At 35.4% G+C, this 22,105-nt stretch overlaps 1 protein-coding gene across 14 annotated transcripts in view; it reads left to right on the forward strand.

The window, feature by feature from the left end:
- The window catches only part of NAALADL2 (N-acetylated alpha-linked acidic dipeptidase like 2), a 411,612-nt gene that overhangs the window by 290,746 nt on the left and 98,761 nt on the right, over positions 1-22,105 (forward strand). For all 14 annotated transcript variants that reach the window (XR_016469794.1, XR_016469793.1, XR_016469789.1 and 11 more), the window contains one exon: positions 19,881-20,024. Coding sequence is in view for 3 of the 14 variants with exons in the window: in XM_090147729.1 (XP_090003855.1) it covers positions 19,881-20,024 (144 nt within the window). In the remaining 11 variants the exon portion in view is untranslated. The remainder of the gene's footprint in view (positions 1-19,880; positions 20,025-22,105) is intronic.

Raw genomic sequence — 22,105 nt, forward strand, 5'->3', positions numbered from 1 at the left:
AAATATGGGTATTCGTGTTATTTTAGTCAGTTGCAGACATCACAGATCTGTCAGACAATACCAGGTGCTGTGCAGTGAGGACGATAACAGGATGAAATATATTTTAGATTTTTTATTCAAGAATTTGACGTGGCGAAAAATCACAGCTGTCTGATAACCTGGTAAAACTGAACTGAGTTGGTAGTAGCTGCTGTCTCAGTAATAGTTGGCTGTGATAAGAAGGTAGGTGTGTAGCTGTCTTCACATCAGTTTGTATTATTATTTTACTATATAGGCATGATTTCTTAATACCCAGATTGCCTGTCCTCCTAAGGCTCCAGATAGCTACTATTAGTAGTAGTTAGAAGGAAGACTTAGTAGTTTTTAGAGAACTCTTCTGCTTTTCCCTCTCAGTCAGTCATCCTAAAGGTGGTTAAATTTTGGTGGATTTGGAAAATTAAGCAGACCTTAGATCATCTTGATGTGATAGGAAAAGAAATAGACTGATGTTTAATAAAAATCGTCCCTGTGTGCAGCCTATTGTTTTTTGTGAGGATTAAGCCTTCCTTCAAAAGAGGTTACAGTACTTTGTTTCATTTTTTCAGTACACATTGTTGTGACATTGTATACTTTTTAAACTTAAATTTTAATAATCAAAGTGGTCATGTAGGAGGCAGTATAGCACTTATTACATTTAGGCTGCTTTTGATTTCAGAAGATACCAACACGAAAAAAATAGTTCAGTGATGAAAAATGCGTTTTGAAGTGCTAGTTGGAAAGGAAAAGAAAATTTTGTCTAGCTAATAATCAGAAGCCCGTGAAACTACATGGAAGACTGTTTTTGGAAGCTGCACTATATTGAGATATTTGCTTTTTTGGGGAGTCATTTGTTTTCCTCTCTCGTAGTAATCTCTGATTATTTCTGTGACATTTTGACAAAATTTTTCAAGTAGCTTTCATATTGATATTTGGAATTACAGGAAGATTTCTGGCTTATCGTATATTGCTACAACTGCCTGATGTATTACATCAGTAATTAGCTTTTTTGTTAAGACCTTCAAAGGAACACTCCTTGTTAAAAATAATCCCATCCACAGGAAGCCATTTAGAAATGCTTTATGCGACCCTCTAGGAGAAAACTATTTCATTCCTGCCTCGGCCTGAATTGTTTGAAGAGTGAAATTATGGTAGCTGGTCTAGGACTCACCAAACTCCAATAAATTTTCTCAGACTTCCCAGTGGTGTTCAGAACAAATTCTCCCTTAACTCTCTCTCTCCACTCTCTCCACCTGAAAACTGGGAGACTATTCTGATGATAAAAATTCCCTTTCTCCTCTCTGGGGTGGCTTCAGTTCATTCGCAAGGAGACCTCTTTTGCTTTCACTGGTTGTTGGACTGAGAAAGCTTGTTAACTAGAATACTCCTCCTTTAAAGTGAATAAGTATTTTTGAATTGTCCTGCCCTTTGATAAGGTGAACAAAGCATTCCTCAGAAGTTTAATCAGTCAGATGGATGGAAAAGACACTGATGTTAGATATACTCTCTACCAGTGAAAAATGAAATCTATGGTGAAGTTTGATGGCTGGCTGGTGAGAGAGAGAAGAAAAAGAGGCTTTAGCGACACAATTGAAATGTTTCCACAATTCTCTGGTAGTTGAATTGTACTTTAGAGGTTCTTCAGGCTTTCTAGAAGTTCTTCACAATTCACCTTTCCAAGAGAAGGACAAACTGTGGTAATATTACAGTTTTCTTCTGGCCTACCTGTCTCCCTCATAGGCAGAATAATTCATACAGATATGATTTTATTCATTTTTGTAGTCCATATCATATGCTTCCCTCTGCCAAGCCATTAATAATGCTATCAAAACTGTCCTTCTCTTGTATCAGACATCAGGCAAATCATAATATACATATATATGTGTTTTCTCGTACCGTCCTGTTCAATTGAAATGCATTCAGGTGATTTATATAATAATTAAATGCTAATGTAAATATTCATTGTTTTCTTTGCACTGTACTTGTTTCCTGAAGAAAAATCTAAGCATTTCCAATGCTATATAAGTTTGTTATTTTAATAGTAAATGCAGGTTTGATTATGTGGGTAATATCAACATATGTTATTTTAGCTGAAGGATGTGCCTGTCATTGTAATGTATTTCCTGTTTGTTACCTGTCATGGAAGATGAGATTAGCTGAATTCATAATAATGATATATATCTCTTAATACTGTTAGCCTCACAACTATCATTTCTTATTGCCATACTAGATTGTTGCTAAATCAGATGAACTGTGATGAATATAAATATAAAACAAATTTATTGTATTCTGACTTACTTCAGTCATGGTTAGTACACTCTTCATTCTGCTTTCTTACATTAAGAGTTTTTAGTTCTTTTTATCATTTTTTTATATCACAGAATCACAGAATGGTAGAAGCTAGAAGGTGTTCCAAGTCCCTTCATCATCTTAGTAGCTTTCCATTGGAATCTCTTCAGTATGTCCCTTGTTACTGGGGGGCGTAAGTGGACAAACTACTCCAAAAATATATATTTTTGTTGAGAAGTCCAGCATCTATATCAACAAAGCCTAAGTGCTGATGCTGTGTAATGTTAATTGCAATTGTGAATTTTATTGGTGATTTTTCTCAATTCATTGTTTTTTGTTATGTTTCCAAAATGCGTTTAAAACTTTCCTACTTCCTCTAATTTCAGGTTCTAGCATCTCTGTTACTGCGCTTTGTATCATACTCTGTAGGAGGAGTCACTTCTTAAAGAAATGTATTAAAACTGATATAATTCTTTTCAACATTATCTTCTGAATTTTGATAAAAATGCTCTAATTGTTATGGAGCACTTCTTAAAATTCCTAGTAACTCTTCATTCAGTTTATTTGATAAAGGTTGGTGGCTGTTCATCACGTTCTATGTGTAATTTCCAAAAGCTAAGCATCATTCACTAAATCATTCTCAACTGGAGGCTGTTATGTTTTAATTGCAGAGACTGACTGTGCTCAACCAAAAGGGAAATTCTATTCACATGGCATCTCTGCCACTTTGAGCAAAGAGAGGAAGGAAATGCCTGACACCTGTGGAGGGAAAGCTTCAGTTATATCAGAGAAGTCAGGCAAAATGGCAGGGAATATAAAGCCAGTGATTTGCATGTTTTGCTGATGGTATATTTTTCTTGTGCTTCACATCAATATTTTCCTTTGAATTATCATTTAATGTCTTATTTTTGTATGGCAAAGAGAACTTTATGGTGAGAGAACAGATTTTCTTCTAAGAAGTCATCTTAATCTTCTCAGTTTTGACCTTTCCCATTTGTCAGTCGTTGTTTATGAAGTAAACTCTGCATTGAGAAGTAAAAAATTTCATTTTGGTATTTAGTGTTATTGACTTCTTTTTGAGAACAAAATAGTGTGTCTTGAGAGACACTGTATTGATATGAACACCCTTACATGGGCTGTTTGAAGTGAATAGACTAAATTTGGGTAACATTCATTAAAAAGCATTTTTCTCTTTGTTGTCATAGTTCTTTATCTTTTAATTATTTAAAATGAGTCCTATCCCATCTGATTGCCTGTATTAGTTGAGTTAGATGTCAGTGGAATGTGTTTTTACGTATATTTGTACCAAGAGTATCGACAACTGTGAATTTTTTGTCCTACAATGTAACTTGTGATGTTAGCTGCTACTTCACTTGAAAGAGAAGAGCAGAACTGACTCCTTCAAATCTCTAAAAATTCTGTCCTGAAAGTTAGATTGACAGTATGTTCATTTTAAAGAGTCTTTACAGTCAGAAAGCAATTTTTAGAAGGAACATGTTGTTTACTGTAAGTACGTTTGTCTGATACATTAAGTTCCTTAGATTCTCACTGGAAAAAATGGTTTGCATTTTATAATAATCTGAATACATATTGAATTCTTATGGTCCAAATAGCTATGAGATTATATACTCCCACATTATGGCTCCAAAAAACTTGTTACACATAAACAATTTTTTGCAAAGAATATTTCATAGTCTTTAAGGGAGAAAAAAAAAAATCATCTCTTGAGTAATATTCATATGTAGTTTAAGAATTACAGTAAACTTCTGTGATTGTTTTTAAAGAATGAACATAGTAGAGAGGTGTCTGAGTCTGGAGAAACAGTCTCAAATTCCAGCTATTTTAAAGTTTCTGGGAGTTTTCAGTTGAATTTAGGGTCAGAATTCAGTCAGAATATTTCCACGTCTAAACTACTGGAAGGTCAAGTGAATACAGATAAAAAATGTCATGTTTGTGTACCTGGTGCAACAGCATTTCAGAAAAGGTTTTGAAGTTGGGTGTTTGAAAATAAATTCAATTTTCCAGTGCATGTCCACACATCCTTTTCAGCTGTCGTTGACTCTCTTAACATTTTATTCTTTATTATCATACAAAAACTCTATTCTCTTTAAATTAGGTGTTGTTTATTATTTTCATACTACATGGTAAGGCTTAATGACATTGAACTGAAAGACAGAGGGAACCCACTCTTTCTCCTTTGGACAAGCTGTTAATAAACATCCCTGTTGCAATATTTGCTTTTATTTTTTAATCTAATACTCAAACAATATTTTGTGTATAATGTATGGCTTGTTTTTTACACAGGCATATTTCACTGCTAGTAGTGTAAAATATTTCAGACTGTATTTATCTATCTGTCCACTCCTTCATGGGGTCTACAATAGTATATCAAGTTCGGTTAGTAATCTGTAACACCCAGTGAACTTCTTCGGTTCTGTTAATAGTACAATTTCTGTCTAAATTAGTTTCTGTTAATGCAGGCAAAATGTTAGCTGATGTATACCCTTCCTTATATAGCTTGTGTGTGTTTAAAATTTTTCTAGTAAGCATTTTGAAGACATTAGCAAAGGCAGACTCATTTTAGTCTGTCTTCACAAACTGACATTTTGCTATTTATTGTCCATTACTTGTTATTTATTGTAACAAAACTTTTCAGTTATTTCAAAAAGAATCATGTACTGCTGTCAGCAGGAATATTCCTTGAAAAACTAGCAAGTCTTTCCCTGATACACCTGTTACTGTAATCTATATTTACTTTTATAGTTAATGAAATTTAGTGCTGTTTTGAAGTGAAAGTTAATGCCTTTCTAGAGCTGAAGAATTTTACAAATCCATATATTTACTTTGCATAGACAAATATCTTCAATGATTTTCTAAAGCAGGAGCAATAAAATTTTTGTTTCTCTATGTTACTTGTGTTTTATACTTCTGATTTCTTTACTACATGTAGAAAATATCTATAAATTGTTTTTCAGTAAATTATGTGCTTTATTCTGAAATGACGAACTAAGACTAACGGCCTCTGCATCATGAGCTGCATACAACTAAGATTTCCATTTCCAAGTAGAGGTTATACTGTAGCCGATAGTGGTGCTTAGCTGTAGCAAGATAACTGAGTCCCTTGCTTTAGGAAGGAGCAGCTCTAGAGACTGTTATTGCTAGGTTGTGTTGGGGTATGTTTGAACATCTGACCTTACTGTCCATTTAGCTATTGCTGCTGTTTGTTGTCTATAAACCATTCACAGGGTAACTCCATCTGTTCATGAAAAATGTAGTGTAGTTCTTGACCACAAAAGTAACGATGAAGATACTAGTATGTAATAACTCTGTTTTATCTAAGTCCTGTATGTTATTTAACTGTTCAAGATAAGGTTGTGCATCATGCTTAATTACCAAAATATCAAGATAAATAATCAACACTGTACCTGTTGTTTAATTTCCTTTTACCATTTCAAGATACGTGTAGACTGTTTAATAGGAATATTTCTGCAAAATTTTAGGACACAACAATCCAATTAAGATTGCAAGACTGACTTTCTAAATAATCCAAATAATTGTGCTAAAAAGCTCATAACCAATTGCAGATGTACTTTAGAATTGCATTTGGTCATAAAAAGTTGCTTTTGCAGTGCCTCTCAGTGAGTTCTTTTACAATTTTGCATTTGAAATAAATACCCTCTGGTTATCAATTGCAGGTGTGTTCCATTTAGGGTAGCTACATCTGCCAACCTCAATCAAACCTCTGAAATTGCTTTTGCTGTTCTTTCTAAATTGTATATAGGCAGGAAGCACCACAGATGAAAGTATCCTTGATAGAGAACCTCACAGAATGGCATTAAAGCTAATGAGGGATTTAGATAAATAAAAGTTGCTCTGAAGAGAGGCACTTCCTGGTTCAGAAATTCATTTAATTATTTCAATCTACTGATTATTCTGTGGACTATTTACTTTTCTGGACTGAAGAATTTCCAGCCCAAGGCTGCATATTCTAATTCAGCTGTAGCTTAACATTGTTGAAGATGTCAGGTTATCTGACCATAATAAAATGAGTTTGTTCTGTAAAGAAAATAAAAGGGATGTGGCAGCTTGTGCAAAAGATATCGTGTGTCTGTGATTCGGAGTTGGGTTAAGGAGAATTTAGTATAGACTTTGTCTATTGCAGGACTTCTTACACTTCAGTCAGGTATTTTAGAAGCTTTTCGAAGTACAGTGTTGGATAAGAATGCATAACAGACTCAGCATCAGTTGCTTCTGTTGCCCGATGAATCCTTTTTGGAAATATCCCGTGAAGAACACTGACTTATTGGGTGCCCAGGCACCTAACGCAGATTTCACCAGGCTCGCATAGTGTGGTTTATTTCTTCAAAATAAATATTTTTCCTATGCATGTGGGAAACTGCACTTTATTTTAAGAACCTTTGAATCTAAATGAAATGATTTTATGAAATCAACCCTGTGCATTATGTATATTTTCTTAAGAAACCACATTTCTAGTTGCAGCTTTGAAAAAATAAATGAAAGTTATCGAGGGCACATAAATATGGAGGACTCCAAATGGAACTGAAAAACAGTAGTAATTGAGCGTGTGTGTGTGTGTGTGTTTGTAGAGGTTTATATTGTGCTAAGACATCCTAGGAACAAAAGAAAATTAGTTTTATTTTCAGTGAGTTTGCTAGACTACAGGGAACCAACAACAGCAAGAGCATTTCTAACTAGTAGCAGAAAAAAGAACTGGGTTTCATTAGATTTTAAATAGGTTTGTTTCTGATTTCTTTTATTTCTTCAGACTTGATCTAGAGTTGAACAAAAAAACAAGCTTTGAAATATCTACTTTCTTACAGTGTGAGACAGAAAATTATTGAATAGATTTTTTAAAAGGAAGTATAATTAACCCAATGAATCTAAGATCTTATTAAACTAAGTACCTTCTGCTCAATAAGCTCTGATGACAAAATTATTATTTAAACAATTGAGTTTGCATACATAACTCAAGATGTAATGTTGTGATTAAGTTATTTAAGTCCATAGGTACTTGAAGTATCATTAATCCAGGTCCTGTACTGTCTAATTAGAAATAGAAGAGGATTCTGTAAGTAAGATAAATGTTATCTTGTAGCAAGTTCTTACTAATATATTTAATAATTGAGTGATTGATTGTTTCAAGTTTTCTTTTTCTGTGTTCCCTCTCAACCCTCTAACACTTCTCAAGAGTCAGTGCCACTTTTTCAACTGCCACCCTTAAGATTGACTTCTTATGGCAACTGAATTAAATAGGTGGGCAGATGTTTTTTAAGAAAACTCTTCTTTCTCTCATTTCTTTTCCTCTCAAATCATTGCAATGCAAACACGCGATCTTTTATATATGCTTGATTAAAATGTGTTTACCACCTCCTCAGCAGCTGCTTGTGACAATTTACTCAACGTTTGTGGCGGGGATGGCTGTGACTGTCAGCAGAGCAATTGAATATCTTTCAAATGCCCTCTCTGTGCTTAGTTCTCGGCTACCTCTTTGGTTCATTTTAGAGGAAAAAAGGACTTGGATTTGTTTTGTGAAATTAAGCCAAAATTGACTAAAATTTAATTTTAGTTAAAATATATTTGTAATAAATGCAGTACCTTGTGCTGTTTTTTAATCTAGGAAATTTTCACTTGTTTCACAGTGTTTAATGTCTATCCACATAATGATGATATTGATGCTTGTGTAAAAGACACAATAAAAAAAATCAAGTGGGTCTACAGACTAAAATAGTATTCTTGCTTTCTGTTCCGTTATTACTTAAATATTAGGCTTGTGCACTGAAGTTGAGCTGCAGTCAATAAAATGAAATTACGTATTGGTAACCTGAAATCATGTGAAGAAATACTTGAATTTTGTCCTTATTGTGAAGAGCAATGGAGAGCTATAATGTTCAGTCAGTTCTAACTTACTGACTTAAGTGATTTCATACAACGTAATATTTTTGAGAATGAAATGTTGTTAGAAGTGAGTGCATAGGAAAATAATACTTATCCACTCAGTGATTATAAATATTTTTTTTTTTCTGAGCAGAAAACATATTTGAGGACAAATTTCAACTTTCTTCTTACAAATCCATTGGAATGAAATAGTTAATTACAAAACTCTGGATTCTAGCTTGCACACACATATGAAATAGAGTAGTTGTAACAGTAAAGAATTGTAACGTACAGACTGTCACTTTAATGAGATGGTGCCAATGGAATTTTCAAATACAGCATCCACATATAGATCACTCTGAAAGTAATGCCTCCTGTTTATTTCCATTGAGGCTACAACATATACAAAGAGCACAATAACACTATTTGATAGTGAAGATTTTCAGCTACAAAATATTTTTTTTCAACATAATCACACCCATTAGATGATTTGCAAGGATGAGCTGATCAAGATGCTCTTCATTTTGTTGTGCCACAGCTGTGCATGGCCATCTGGAACACGGCTCATCTTTCACATCGATGTTGCCAGTGCTGAAGCACACTACCCACTGCCTCACACTAGCCTCTGTGTTTGGTCTCCATACACGTTCAGCAGGCATTCAGGAATGTCAATTTCTTCCGCACGGAGGAATTCAAATGCATACCTTTTCCTTCATTCGCATTTCCAAATTTAAGTGAATGTTGGTGGGAAGGTTCAGCTCCTGCTGCCACACCACCAACATCCACTTCTGGTATCTTGGGCCCACGTGATAAAATAGGAAATGTGACTTTCAGAGCAGCCCTTGTGTTTACTACCGCCAGTGTTGAGAAACAGATGACATAACATAGCAGTGATGATTCCTTGTGATTCATTGCTTTTATGAAAATCACTGCTTTAACACGTTGTAGTTCATGTGTCTTTCTATTTGTATTCCTTGGTTTCTTGCATTCAACCATATATCTGTATATTTGTCTGTGCTTTTGCCTATCAGTATGAAGGGGTCCAGGGCATCTATTATCTACTGTCAAGTCAGTAAGCTATTACTGAACTTTATCTATTTGTAAATTCGGGCAAAAATCTCTGAACTGAATTGTGACCAAAATGTAATAGAATCAGAGTAGAGGCAGTGGTAGGGTTAGATTTTCAAATGTGTTTTGAAATAAGTGCTCAATGAGATTTACAAGAGTGGTAGAGTGATGTGGGTGAGTAATACTTTCCTATTGAAGAGGTCTGGGATGAGTCTAAGGGTACAAATATAGCATTCAGAGTCAAGGAATAGTATTTACTCCATATGAGGATTTTCTTTGTTGGATTCAATTCTATTATCTGTAAGATGGAGATAAATGTTCTCTCTGCTTCTTGGAGGCATGTATGGTTCTACTGAGTGGAGACTATAGGATTTAACAGTGATGGGTTAAAACAGATATGAGGTGTAACAGGTTTAAGATTTTTGGTTTTGAATACGGGTGGGAAGAAATTTATCCTAAATTTACCAGATTGCTTGGCATTAACATCTACAAGGGATCCTTCTGCCTTAACTGCTCTGTGATTCTGCCTTTGTCGGCCTTTTAGGGGCCAAAAGAGCCTTCATGTAATACCTATACAATACTCTCCATATATAATTCAATCTTTTCTGGTAATTTTATGATACTATTATCTTTTCCAGAAGGGACTTTTTTCATAACTTTGCAGATGATGGCATATTTACGGTTCAGAGTACCAGTATGGAGACGTGCTAATTTCTCTAAGGAGAAGCCTAACAGATGGCACTCAAAAGAGAAAGTAAGGGGATTTGTCTTAGTGATTTTTTTTTTTCAAAAGTTAAATGCTAACTGAATATCTACATTTATGAATGAAAAATTTCAGAAATGTTTTGCTGATAAGAAAACGGATGTGGTCATGGGGGGCTACAGAGCTGTGCAGACAGAAGAAAAAGCAATGCAGGCCATCCTGATTTGACATTCATTAGCATAGCATAGAGGCAAGGAGGAAAAAAACTAATCCAGCTATGTACCTTAACACTAGAATGCAATTTGAGTTGTTACCTTGTCATAATATCTATTCAGAATAAATGTAAATACATCACATACCACTCCAGAAATGTTCCTGAATATCAACTGAAAAATTATCACTACGTAGATGTTAGTCAATAAGTCTACATAAACTTGCACGTGGTTTATTACATACTGACAGACAGAGAAGGCATTCTGTTGAGTGACTGGAACCCTTGCAGGAAGGAATGAGAAATACATACAGGAGGCTGATTCAGCATGTGTGCTACGATTCTGCATTTAAAACAGACAAAGTGATTGTTGTTACTTTTGGATCTGACGCTATGATTGTTTGGAGAGGTATCTGCCCGATAAGGTCTAATCTGTGCTTAACATCTCATTTCCTATTAGTCACTGCTCAGCTATTAAATGTTTATGATAGATTTACCAGTTATTTTATAAACCAGACCTTTACACAGTAATAAATTTGCTTTTTTTGTTATGGGGATTGTAGTATCAGGATCTATCTTATTAAAATTAAGGTGATACAGGATTTTCGTTGGTTGTTTTTTTTTTTTTTTTTTAAAGCCATAAATAAACTTTGAATTGATGTACATGTTTAAGCATCATTCTGTGTCAAGGAACATTAACACAACCAAGTGCAGGGTCCGTATCCTGGGTTGCATCAAGGGAAGTGTGACCAGCAGGGGAGGGAGGTGATGAGACCCCTCCTGGAGTACTGCATCCAGTTTTGGAGCACCCAACACAAGGATGTGAAGCTGTTGGAGCAAGTTCAGAGGAAGGCCACAAGGATGATCAGAGCTTTGGAGCACCTCTCCTACAGGGACAGACTGTGATCGCTGGGGCTCTTCAGCCTGGAGAAGAGAAGGCTTCTGAGGAGGCCTTATAGCAGCCTACCAGTATCTGAAGGAAGCGTAAAAGAAAGCTGGGAAGGGACTTTTTAGGAGGTCATGTAGTGACAGGATGTGGGGAAATGGATTTAAACTGGAAGAGGGCAGATTTAGTCTAGGTATTAGAAAGAAATTCTTTACTCTTTATGTGGTGATACGTAGGAACAGGTTGCCCAGTCAGGTTGTGAATGCCCTCTCCCTGGAAGCATTTGAGGCCAGGCTGGACAGGGCTTTGAGCAACCTGCTGTAGAAGGAAGTGTACCTGCCTATAGCAGGGGGTTGAAACCAGATGATCTTAAATGTCCCTTCCAATCCAAACCATTCTGTGATTCTAACATTGTCTTTATGTCCTGAGGTCAAGAGTATCCTCTGTAATTATAATTTGACAATATGAGGCTTTGGGAGACCACTGCTGGAGGAAATCCTTTCACCCTGTCTACCTCATTGTCCCAGGTTGCCTCCTACACTTATGATTTATCTGTTGAGAGGACTGCCATGATGCAGGTTAGGGAACTTTAAGAAAGTTTGTTGATTTTGTTCACAGTGTGGCTACTGATACAACTGTGTTGGCACAAGCTATGGCAGTACTGCGTGAGAAGAAAGGGTAACAATCTATGAGAAAAGGGGGAGACTTCCGAACCCTTTAATGACCGCATATATTGTAAAAAACTGAAACCAAAACAAGATTTCACATAGTTTCAAAAATGGAAGAATAAATTACAGATATATCTTACTGTAAGAGAAGCATAATTTACTACAGGTAACGCATACACTTTTATGTTATTGACCAAATACATAGACAAGATGTGGTTCTGAATCATTGTAATGTTACTTATATGCTATAAAGAAAATAATTGGTATCCTAGACGTGTCGCTTTCAGTGTTTTCTTAGAGATTTTCTATTTCCATTCAATTTCTTGTAGAATGTTATAGGACTTTTATTATTTTTAGTAATAATAAATCTCATTATTATGGGTAAGCTGGACATTATGCTTGTTTTTATCCAGAACAGTCGTTTTCAGTATAGCACATGTAACCTGATGTATAGGCTAGCTGATGCAAACATACTTCACATTAAGCAAGAGTTATTTTACTATTCATAGTCTTGATCATCACTGGAAGAAGGAAATCTGTGTCAGTCTCTTGTTCCTATATTTGTTTATTTCTCCTACACAGTGGCCATCATCAGTGCAGAAGAACAAGATTTAGTTCATGAAGGAAGAGCTAATGGGGCAGCCCATTACCTTTTGAGTGAGGCAGAAATTGCATATGTCTTGGAATGCTTTACAGGAGATATAATTTATATAGGAAAGGAAGCAGGCTCTTTTGTGCCTGCTTGCATGACTTGATACTCATGCTTGGAGGCTACCTGGATCCTTTTTGCAAGAGTGAGAAGAATAATGCTGTGCAAACATAAACTGACTGATACCAGTCATTCCCTATTCTCATTCTTGCAACTGTCAGTCTTTCAAAAAGCCCAAGAGAACTTGTTACTTGCCAATTACTGTACCTAGCTGTAAACTAGAGAAAAGCTGTTCGCTCACTCTGAAGACCAGAGCTGCTGCATTATTGTAATTACTGCTTTTCTGACTATGATCTGCTGCCAGGCAAGAAAAGGAGATCAGCATCAAAAACTGTGTAAGTTCTAGCTAGAATATGATACTGCAGTTGTAAAAAGTATTGTAAAGTTATTTTTTAAAAGAAACACTATTTACTTACCTTGAAGGCAAAAATATGGAAGTGAACGTCAATTAATCCTGTTAAAGAAGTAAAGTGTCTCTATAAACTATATTATAAACTATTAAGTGTGGGAAGAGTTTTGTGCTACTTACATAGTACCTTAGTCATATATTTTAATGTTTTCAAAATTCTTGCTTACAAAAAGAACTAAGGGGAATGATCCAAAGTGAGGAACTGTGCATTTGCTGTGTTCATTCCCAGTCAAGCTACTGCTGTCAAGCTCAGTACGTCAGTTTGATTTGTGCTCCCTCGTGCACACGTGGACATACACCACTTTCCAAATTCTAATTTAAGATCACAGTACAGATAATAGTCTGGAAAATATTTTCTGGGAACAAACAAGGACATTTGAAACAGACTTGCAGGTATGCTGTAGTTTTATCTAAGGGGAATGATTATTAAAATAAATGTATCTCATATTGAATATTTAGAATTTTTCTCCCCTGCTATATTATGTTGTTACTAGGACATTAAAATATGTATTAGCTATGTTTAATCTATAGAAGAATTGCTCTTCCCTTTTTGTAATTTAGTGCAGAATATGTAATAGGAAAAAAATTACTTCCATGTCACTGGTCTAAAGGAAACATTAATATAGCTTTTTTTTTGTCTAGTTCTTGTTGTTTTAATGATCAATCGTTATAACAAGTAAAGTGGAAAAGGGTATTCATAGTGATGAGAGCACTGTGAAAAGTTTGGTTTGTTTGTGGGTTTTTTTGTATTGTTGCTATAAAATTTTTTTTAGAAGAGAAATGAAATGATTGGATGCTTTTGCGTCAATGTGTCAAAGGGGTTTTGCTGTTACAAAATAAATGTGTTGCTTTGTATTCCATTTATCTTAAAAAGAAACGAGACTGACAGTACTTTTAATATATGTTAAGCAGACATTAAGGCAGAGTGATTTGTTCTGAGAAAGTAGAGTGCAATTTTTAGGCCACTCCTTCACTCTTCTCAGCTGGGATAAGGAGAGCATCACATTGGTAAAAGTGTGAAAACTCGTGGGTAGAGATAAAGCCAGTTTACTGGGTAAAGCAAAAGCTGTGCTTGCAAAGCAAAACAAGCAACTCATTCACTGCTTCCCATTGGCAGGCAGATGTTCAGCCACTTCCAGGCAAGCTGGGATCATTGTGTGTAATGTTTTCTTGGCAAGATAAATGCCATCACTTCAAAAGTCACCCACTTCCTCCTTGTTTTCCTCAGCTTTTATTGCTGAGCATGATGTCAAATGGCATGCGATGTCTCTTAGGCCAGTTGGATCAGCCCTCGCCAGCTCCTAGTTGTTGCCAATCCCTCACTGGCAGAGCACCACAAGGATCAGCAAAGTTCATGGCTCTGTGCAAGCAGCACTCTGTAACAACATACTGTCAGTGTGTGGTCACCACTATTTTAATCAAAAATCTAAACCGTTGCATCGTACATCAAAATGTAATATCTACAAAGAAAATTAACTGTATCCCAGCTGACATCATGACAATCTCATGCTTGATGTCCTGTAAAACTAGTTGGAAAGTCCTGACTGGTGGCTGTTGTTAAAATCCTTGGTTACAGAATGAAAGGTTGGTTGGTTAGTTTGTTTGCTTTTAAACACAGGAGAAGCCAATGTTTTTCTGTTCCTATAATGCTAATGACTAGTGAAGCAGTGAACTTCTCAACTGACAAATGCTTCACAGTGTAGTTCTGGTGGATAATCTATAGAGAGCTGATTAAAGATGTAACAGGAAAATGATTATTATCACTTCTACTCCAAGGACTCTTTACTCAAGTTTGTGCTCTTCTCTTGAATTTGTTCCTCAGCCAGTTATTCCCAACTATACTTAGCAAGATACTGTCCATGTCTTTAAGCTAAGTTATTCTCCCTCCTATTGATGAAAAACATTTTGAGCATCGTAGGATGATCAGCAAGATTTTTAGTATACAATGGTCAGAATACCAGTTTCCACAGAACATTATTTGTTTTAGAAAGATGAAAGAAGAGTTATGCAATAGAGTTTATGTACAGAAAATAACATATTTGACTTTTGACATCCAAATGTTGAGAAGATGTAGTATTTTCACAGAGTTTTCATTTCCAAAGTGCTTGGAGAGCAACATTTTTGGTCTGAATAAGCATTCTCACTATATCAATTTAAAGCAAAAAGGGACAGACAAAAACAATTTATTAGAACAGTGTTCTAAAAGTGACTGTAAGAAGTAAAAATGTACATCTTACTCAGTGATTTTGAAAATTGTAGCAGATAGGAACAATTTTTTATCAGAGATAAGACTGGATCTGAATTCAAAGAATCTTCTTGAAACAAATCTGCAATTTGGTATGACTGCACTCTTGCTAATAAAGCCAATGAAAAGTATATAGGAACTCAATAAGAGTTGCCTAAAGAGAATGTTACTTAATGGAGCTATTCATTGGAAGACCGAGGTGCAAAAATAGAAGCAACAAGAATTTTCAACCTCTGCTGTGTAATTAACCAGTGTGACAGTGCAAGCCTTTTCTAGCAATATTAACTAGAAGTGTTATTGACTGCTTTTTTTGTGGTGTGAGAATCTCGTCCTTATTAGTAATATTGCTTATGGACATATTTATAAACAACAGTAACTGAAGATGCAGTGAAATAGCTGCTGCGTAGCAGAATTATTATTAATAGCAATGTGGGTTTAAGACCTAGTCACCTGATCAGCTGATGGAGTCTGGCTGTAACAAGCACTGTCCAATCCTTTCAGTCTTGGCATGGGGCTAGATGGAGGTCAGCAAAACCACAGGTTAACTATTCAGAGAAAAAAGAAACTGTGACTAGCTTCATGAGATCTAGTGGAAGCTTAACAGCTGCTGAAGACATAAGTGCACTTGTGTGAGGGTGTATACATTCAAAGTACAAACTGTACAAATAACTGAGATATGTCAGTTTTTACATCTTTGTTTTGATTATGGTTAATACAAGATCAAGTGTTTACAAAGGGGAACACAGAAGATGTGCTAGGAATGCTGATGTGGAAGAATACCTCTTCCACAGACGTGCATTGAACTAACTGCTCACTCCAGGCGAATGAGTGAGAGAACCATCTTATTTGACCAAACACACTTCACTCTGTCCCTTACACCATAATTTATTCTCATACTGTGCTATGAAGTCCTTCTTGGAGTTTCTATTCTCAGCATAAAACTGTTTGTCAAATTTCCATTAAGCTTAAGGTGAAAAATTAATGAGCCATTCCCTTCAGGTATTTCAAAACTTTACTGCTCTATTATTGATGCAACAGAAAGTCAAAGATGTGGGCATATACAATTCTAGTTCAGTGTTCAGCCAGACTTTTTTTTATTTGGGATTTTTTTTTTTTTTGAGAGGTCATTAAAACAGTGTTTCAAGTTATAGACAGAATTACGGTAATGAATTTTATCAGTAAACTTCTTAGGCAGTTTTATTTATTAACTTTCTGTTTTATCAAATCCTGGCAGAGGGCAACCTTAATAAACAGCTAAAGATGAAATATGGTGTTTTCTGAATGTGGAATTTAAATAGAAGTGAACAGAAAGTTGATTCCTATACCATAAGCTCTTACAAATAAAAGGCAAATTGTGCAATCCTGGAAAAGATGTGGATAAAGTAAAATTCTTTTGAATAGAGAAGTATGACATTTTTGACTAAATCTCTTCTGTTTCTTGTGCTCTGATTTCAGGCTTGACTGGTCATTGAAGTGATGATAAAATTGTACTTTAATCCAGAGTGGAATATGATGCACAAGTAACACTTGTTGAACACATTAAATTGTCCTCATAAAGCCTTTTTAGAAATCTCAGAATAAGTTACTAACATCAGTAGATTACATGACGTAACATTGTAAAATGTTAGGGTACAAGTGTGCAACCCAGACTGAGCAGGAAATGGGTTCGTCTGTATTGACGGTAAAGAAGAAAACCCAAAACAAAGTCACTGGAAAAGTGCAGTTCTTGCTCTGTGTCAGAAACTTTCTAAAGATTACCTCTTTTTCCACTCCCCAAATAAACTTAGTAACTGATTGATGTATTTTTCTTCCTGCACTGCAAAGTATTCTCTGGAGTCCTTCTTAAAGGAATAGCAGTTTTAGGCCTTGCACAGTTGTATTGTTAGAATTGCAGAGTAAGGAATTCTGTTTCTTAAACTATTTTGATGCTATAAAATGAAATTTTAATTACAAGCAAAATCTTAATATTAAATTATTCTCAAAGCATTTGTTGGGTTCCCAGATCCTGAAAGTGCTGTGTTCTCTGAGGATTCAGCAGGGAAAGATGATATGAGAACCTCACAAAATTCTTACTTGTCAGTTTCCTTGTGAAGTCGAGTTGTGTTTTGCAGTTGATACTTGACCAAGCCCCTGATTTAAAAACAAACTGGAAGACTTCAGCCCAGGAAGTCTCAAAATTATTCAATGCGAACTGCAATTTACATGGGGAATAGGTTTTGCATCTTTCTTGTTTGATTCCTGGTCATGATGCAGATGGCTTTGTGTACATCTCATAGGACAAAGATGCTCTTGTGATTGCTAGTAAATAGCTGGTAGAAGGAAAGTAACTCCAAAGTTTTTCCTTAAAGCGCTTTAGTATTTGTTCTATTTGTTTTTTTCTCCTTAATTAAATTAGCTTTTCAGTTGTTAAGGATTCATAGAATCCAGATGGACAGATATCAGATGGACATCTAATCTAGCACATTGCCTCAGAGAAGAGATGAACAGTAACTATGTTATTCCTGACTGCTGTTAGATATTGTACCTCCTGTTGACACAAGTAGTCGTGAATTCTTACAATTCAGAAGTTTTTCTTCCAGATAAAGTAAATCTCCCTTTCTGTAGCTCAGATCAATATTTTTTGTCCTACCCATTAAACTGTACTTTATACCTTAAAATGATTTATTTTTTTAAACATGAGAAGTTTTCTCCTATGAGTTCTTCTCCTATGTGTGTCTTTCACAGTCTATTCAGGTGTGACGCTCAAGTTGTGGATAAATGGAGAAGGGATAGATGCTTTTCATTTACAACATTTTGAGGTTCGTTGCTCCTGTAATATAGTCTGCAGATTGACAAATGGTAGACAAAATAGTGTCTCAGTTACATTACTTGGATGGGCATTTCAGGCTTCTTTTTGATTCTAGAAATAGACTGCTAAAGCGTGAGCAAATTGAATTTACTATCAGTTTACTGAAGAAACATTCAGGGATTTTCAGCCCTATCCAGCTTTGATGAGACAAGAAAAAAAAAAAAAAAAAACCCTTCTGAATTATCACTTTTGGATCAGTTTCATTGTTCCACTTATAAAAAGTGAACACTGAAAAGATCTCTGCTATGTATTGAAGATGAATAACAGATTTTTCTCCATAATTGAATGTTAAAGCGTCGGTTGATTTTTGCATTATGATTGAGGGCAAGTTGGAAGATGTCTTGGGAGTTTCTGACACAAAAAATAAAACAAAAGAGGGAGGATGCACGTGCTTATGTATGCTGCGGTTCAGTAACAACACATCTGCTTGCAATTTTCTGTAAGTTTATTAGAACATTTGCTGCTGATTTCTGATAGCTTCTTCCCCTTGTGATTGCAAGTCACACAGAATGTAAAGGATACCTCCCAGCTGTAACTGAGTCCATGTCAGCAGAAAAATCTGTTGCATGGATGTTTCGGAGATAGACTTTGTAACCTGAATCTCTGGATGGAAGTTTGGGAATTATTCCATCTGTGCAGGCATGTTAGAAGGCTTTTAGAGCTTTGGAGAGCTGGTTTCTGCCCCATACTGTGAACTTCCTCTCCTTTTCCATGATGGGCTTTTCATCTGCAAGACGATTTTTGCTTTCCTTGGGAAGATACAGTGCTTTTATTAGACCAACTAAAATATTCAGGAAAAATATATGAATGATTTGTCCCAAAGTGTGTTAGAGCATTTCCATTTGTGGAGTTTGCCTTCCCTTCCAGTTATGTCAGTTGTTCTCCTAACATGTCTTGTTATCTCCAGAAATCTTCCCATGCTTCAGTGTTGGCAGATGTATAGGGAAACTCATTTATTTTCAAATAGACATTTTAAAATATGCTTAAATCTTCAGCTACAGTGGTGCTTATGCTGTTGTTTCTAAAGATCTTAAAGATGTAAATGAAATATTCTGATGCTTTCTGAAGTGTACCTTCTTCCACTTGATATGTACCTATCTGTTCAATGTGCTTTTATTCCACACCTCTTTCATCTTCACCTTCAACCTTCCATCATAAAAACAACTGCAATTATAAAATAAGGCAGTCACCTCAGCTGTGTTGAATACTCATTGAGTCAATGAGATGATCAAACTGTATTCTTTGAAATGGAATATGTATATTCAAATTTCCAGGTTTCTTTGTATGTTAAAGGAACCACACTCCATCAGCGTGTAGTATTTCATCAACTTGTATCCTCCGTGGTGTGTTCTTTTCAGAGTTCACAAAAGAAAAAAAGCTTTCTGTGTGAAAATGGCTCTCCTCTTAAATGTGTATTGCTAAGTAGCATAACTTCTATAAATTTAAATATTTTCACATCTGCAGCAAAATAAACAAGCTTATCAGTAGCAACATCATTCAGTGCACGCAGATACTTCTGTTTGATTTCAAGCAGTTTAAATATCTGCTTTTCCCTGTGATGTTGTGTTCAGTTCTTTCTTGAATTTGAAAATTGCTGCTGATCAGTAATTCTGTTGCTCGCTGATTCCTTTAACTATACAGTAATTTCTTTTTTTGTTGTTAAATCACACACAACCTACTATCTGCTTGGATTCTGAAAAGCTTTTTTCTTGTGGAACTATTCCCTACTTAATGTAACATCTACATGTAATATTGAGGTAAACGTTCTTAAAGGAATATTTTTTCAGTAAGGTAAGAAGAAAGTAGTGGCTGATTATCTAAATTAGATGTCTTAATCTGTATTGTAGATGGTTGGTTTTTCACTTGGTTTATGCTTTATTCAGAAATTCTTAATTATAATTAACGAAATTGCTCTTTTCTTTCTGCCATTTAAGATGGAAACTACAGACAACATCGACTGAACCTCACCACACTGTTAGTGCAACCAATTTCTGCAGCACTTGCCAAAAAACTCGCTTCCATACCTGAGAATAGAGTCCAAAAAGACAAGTGTGTACCTGTGCAAATGTCAAGTACAGGTAATGCTTTTCAAATGTTTTGGTTTTTTTTTTTTCTCTTAACTGTGAGATATTCTTCAAGTGTTCCATATTTGTTTTCTAGAACAATGTCTTGCCAAGAGATTTAACTGATTATAAAGATGTTTTGCATAGCTGCTTTCTAGAAGAGGTTATAAAAAAAATAGAACTTACGCTCTCAAAAAAGACATTTGTTCCTTTATCATTGGCTACCTTACTGTAGTTAGGTATAACTTTTCTCTTTTGCTAGCATTCAGCTAATATAAGTCAATATCTGAAGTACGAAGCCTCTTAGTGTAAGGCATTAAGCTCTAATTCTTGCTATTGACTAAAAAAATCCCACTGTCTTTAGATATCTGCACTAGGGAGCAGTTATTACAGTTTGTTAGGCCTTGTTGAACTGTTTAAACATCAAGGCTCTGGGAGCAGTATTATTCTGTGCCTTTTTTTTTTGTGCCACTAGCATAATAATTCTAAATAGTGTTGTGTCTTTCTGTGTTCCTTAATTTGTATCTGATGTAGAATAAACACTGTATTGTTGTCTAAACCTTCAGGCACCTTTCTCAACAAGTTTCACCAGAAAAACAGTCATCATGACAAAAATGAAATGACTTGAATAGAGCAAGATGAAAAGAAAGGATGCATTCATCTTCAGAGATGATGCCATTAGCAAATTCTTACAGATTATTGCCTGAACAAATTTATGGTTTTTTTGGAAAATAAAAGTGAAAATACAGTCTTCCAACAAAAGTGATGCAATGTGTTTCAAGGGAGGAACACCTTTCAGATGGCATTTCAGAAGAGCTGTATGCAAAAGTAATGATTCTGTCTTGATTTCTGTTTTGTAATAGTCTGTCACCATTAAAAAAAGTGTAGAAAAAAATACACCTTTTATTATAATGCCTGTTATTTTAAGTGATTTAAAGCAATGGCCTTGGACTTAAGGAGGCAAATTAAGTTAGCCACTACAACCTCCACTAAGTGCAATAATAATCGTAAAAGCAAATTTTAAGGGCAAACATATGCACTGTATCATTTATTTATTGCCTTCGGAAAGTTACTGTGGAATAGGAATACAATAAAACAAGTCATAAAAAAGGCTGATTAATTTTATGACTTGTGTTAGCATTTGTAGTTATGTACGCCAAGTGTAAAGGCAGTAAGGCCTCACACTTCGTGCCTTCAGCTGTTGCGGTTAGGACAATTACTGCTCTCCATGCATGGCTGACTAGATATATAAAAGATGAGCTGATCTTCTCAATAACCAGTAAACAAAGACTGGATAAACAATAAAATATTTTTTTTTTTAAAGGAGCAGTTAGGATGTGTGAAGATTGCTAACATTGTAGGAATTCTCAACATTTGAAATGCATGATGGAAGTCATGAATTTGGGCTGTGAAAAAGTACTCATTTTTGAGAAAAAGCTGCAAGGAGTTTGTTTTTCAAAGGGGTTTGTTTGGAGGCTGCAGTATAGAATCACCTGAGGGGTAACTTATTCTACCTTTTGTATGACAGACGTAGTGTTTGTTTTACCTCCCTGAGAAGGCGGGAATTCTGTGTGGTGAAAGATTTCTGGAAAGAATGTTCCAAGCTGGCTGTTTAGAAAGAGTCAATCCACATCCTCCTGTTTTCTGGTGAACACCGCAGCCTGTTTCCAATTTCATATAAAGCTTTTTAACCACAGTAACTCCTGTGCCTTTTCTTTTTTAATCTTAATATATTGAGTCAGGCGGCTCTGTCGCAACAAGCCTTGCTTAATTCTATAATGCATTCATGATACATTGTGCTGTGAAATAATAGTATGGCTATCAATGTCTGGAGCATATTTCTGGAAGTGCTCAGTAGTAGCTCTGAAGAGAGAAAAAAAAATGCTTTCACGATAAGAAATCCTTGTATAACTATTTTATAACAATAACTACAGCAAGTATGCTGAACAGAGCAGGGCGTATGAGAACAGTGAAGGCTGAATTTGTGGTCTTCCTGTTGATTTGAAACAGCTTAAGGGAAAGATTTCACATCTGACATAGAATTCATCATTTTTGTCAAAAGAGATGAATGAGCAATTCAGATGATTGGTTGGCTT

The sequence above is a fragment of the Phasianus colchicus genome, chromosome 10 (genome assembly GCF_987193195.1).
Source record: "Phasianus colchicus chromosome 10, bPhaCol1.hap1.1, whole genome shotgun sequence".
NCBI lineage: Eukaryota > Metazoa > Chordata > Aves > Galliformes > Phasianidae > Phasianus > Phasianus colchicus.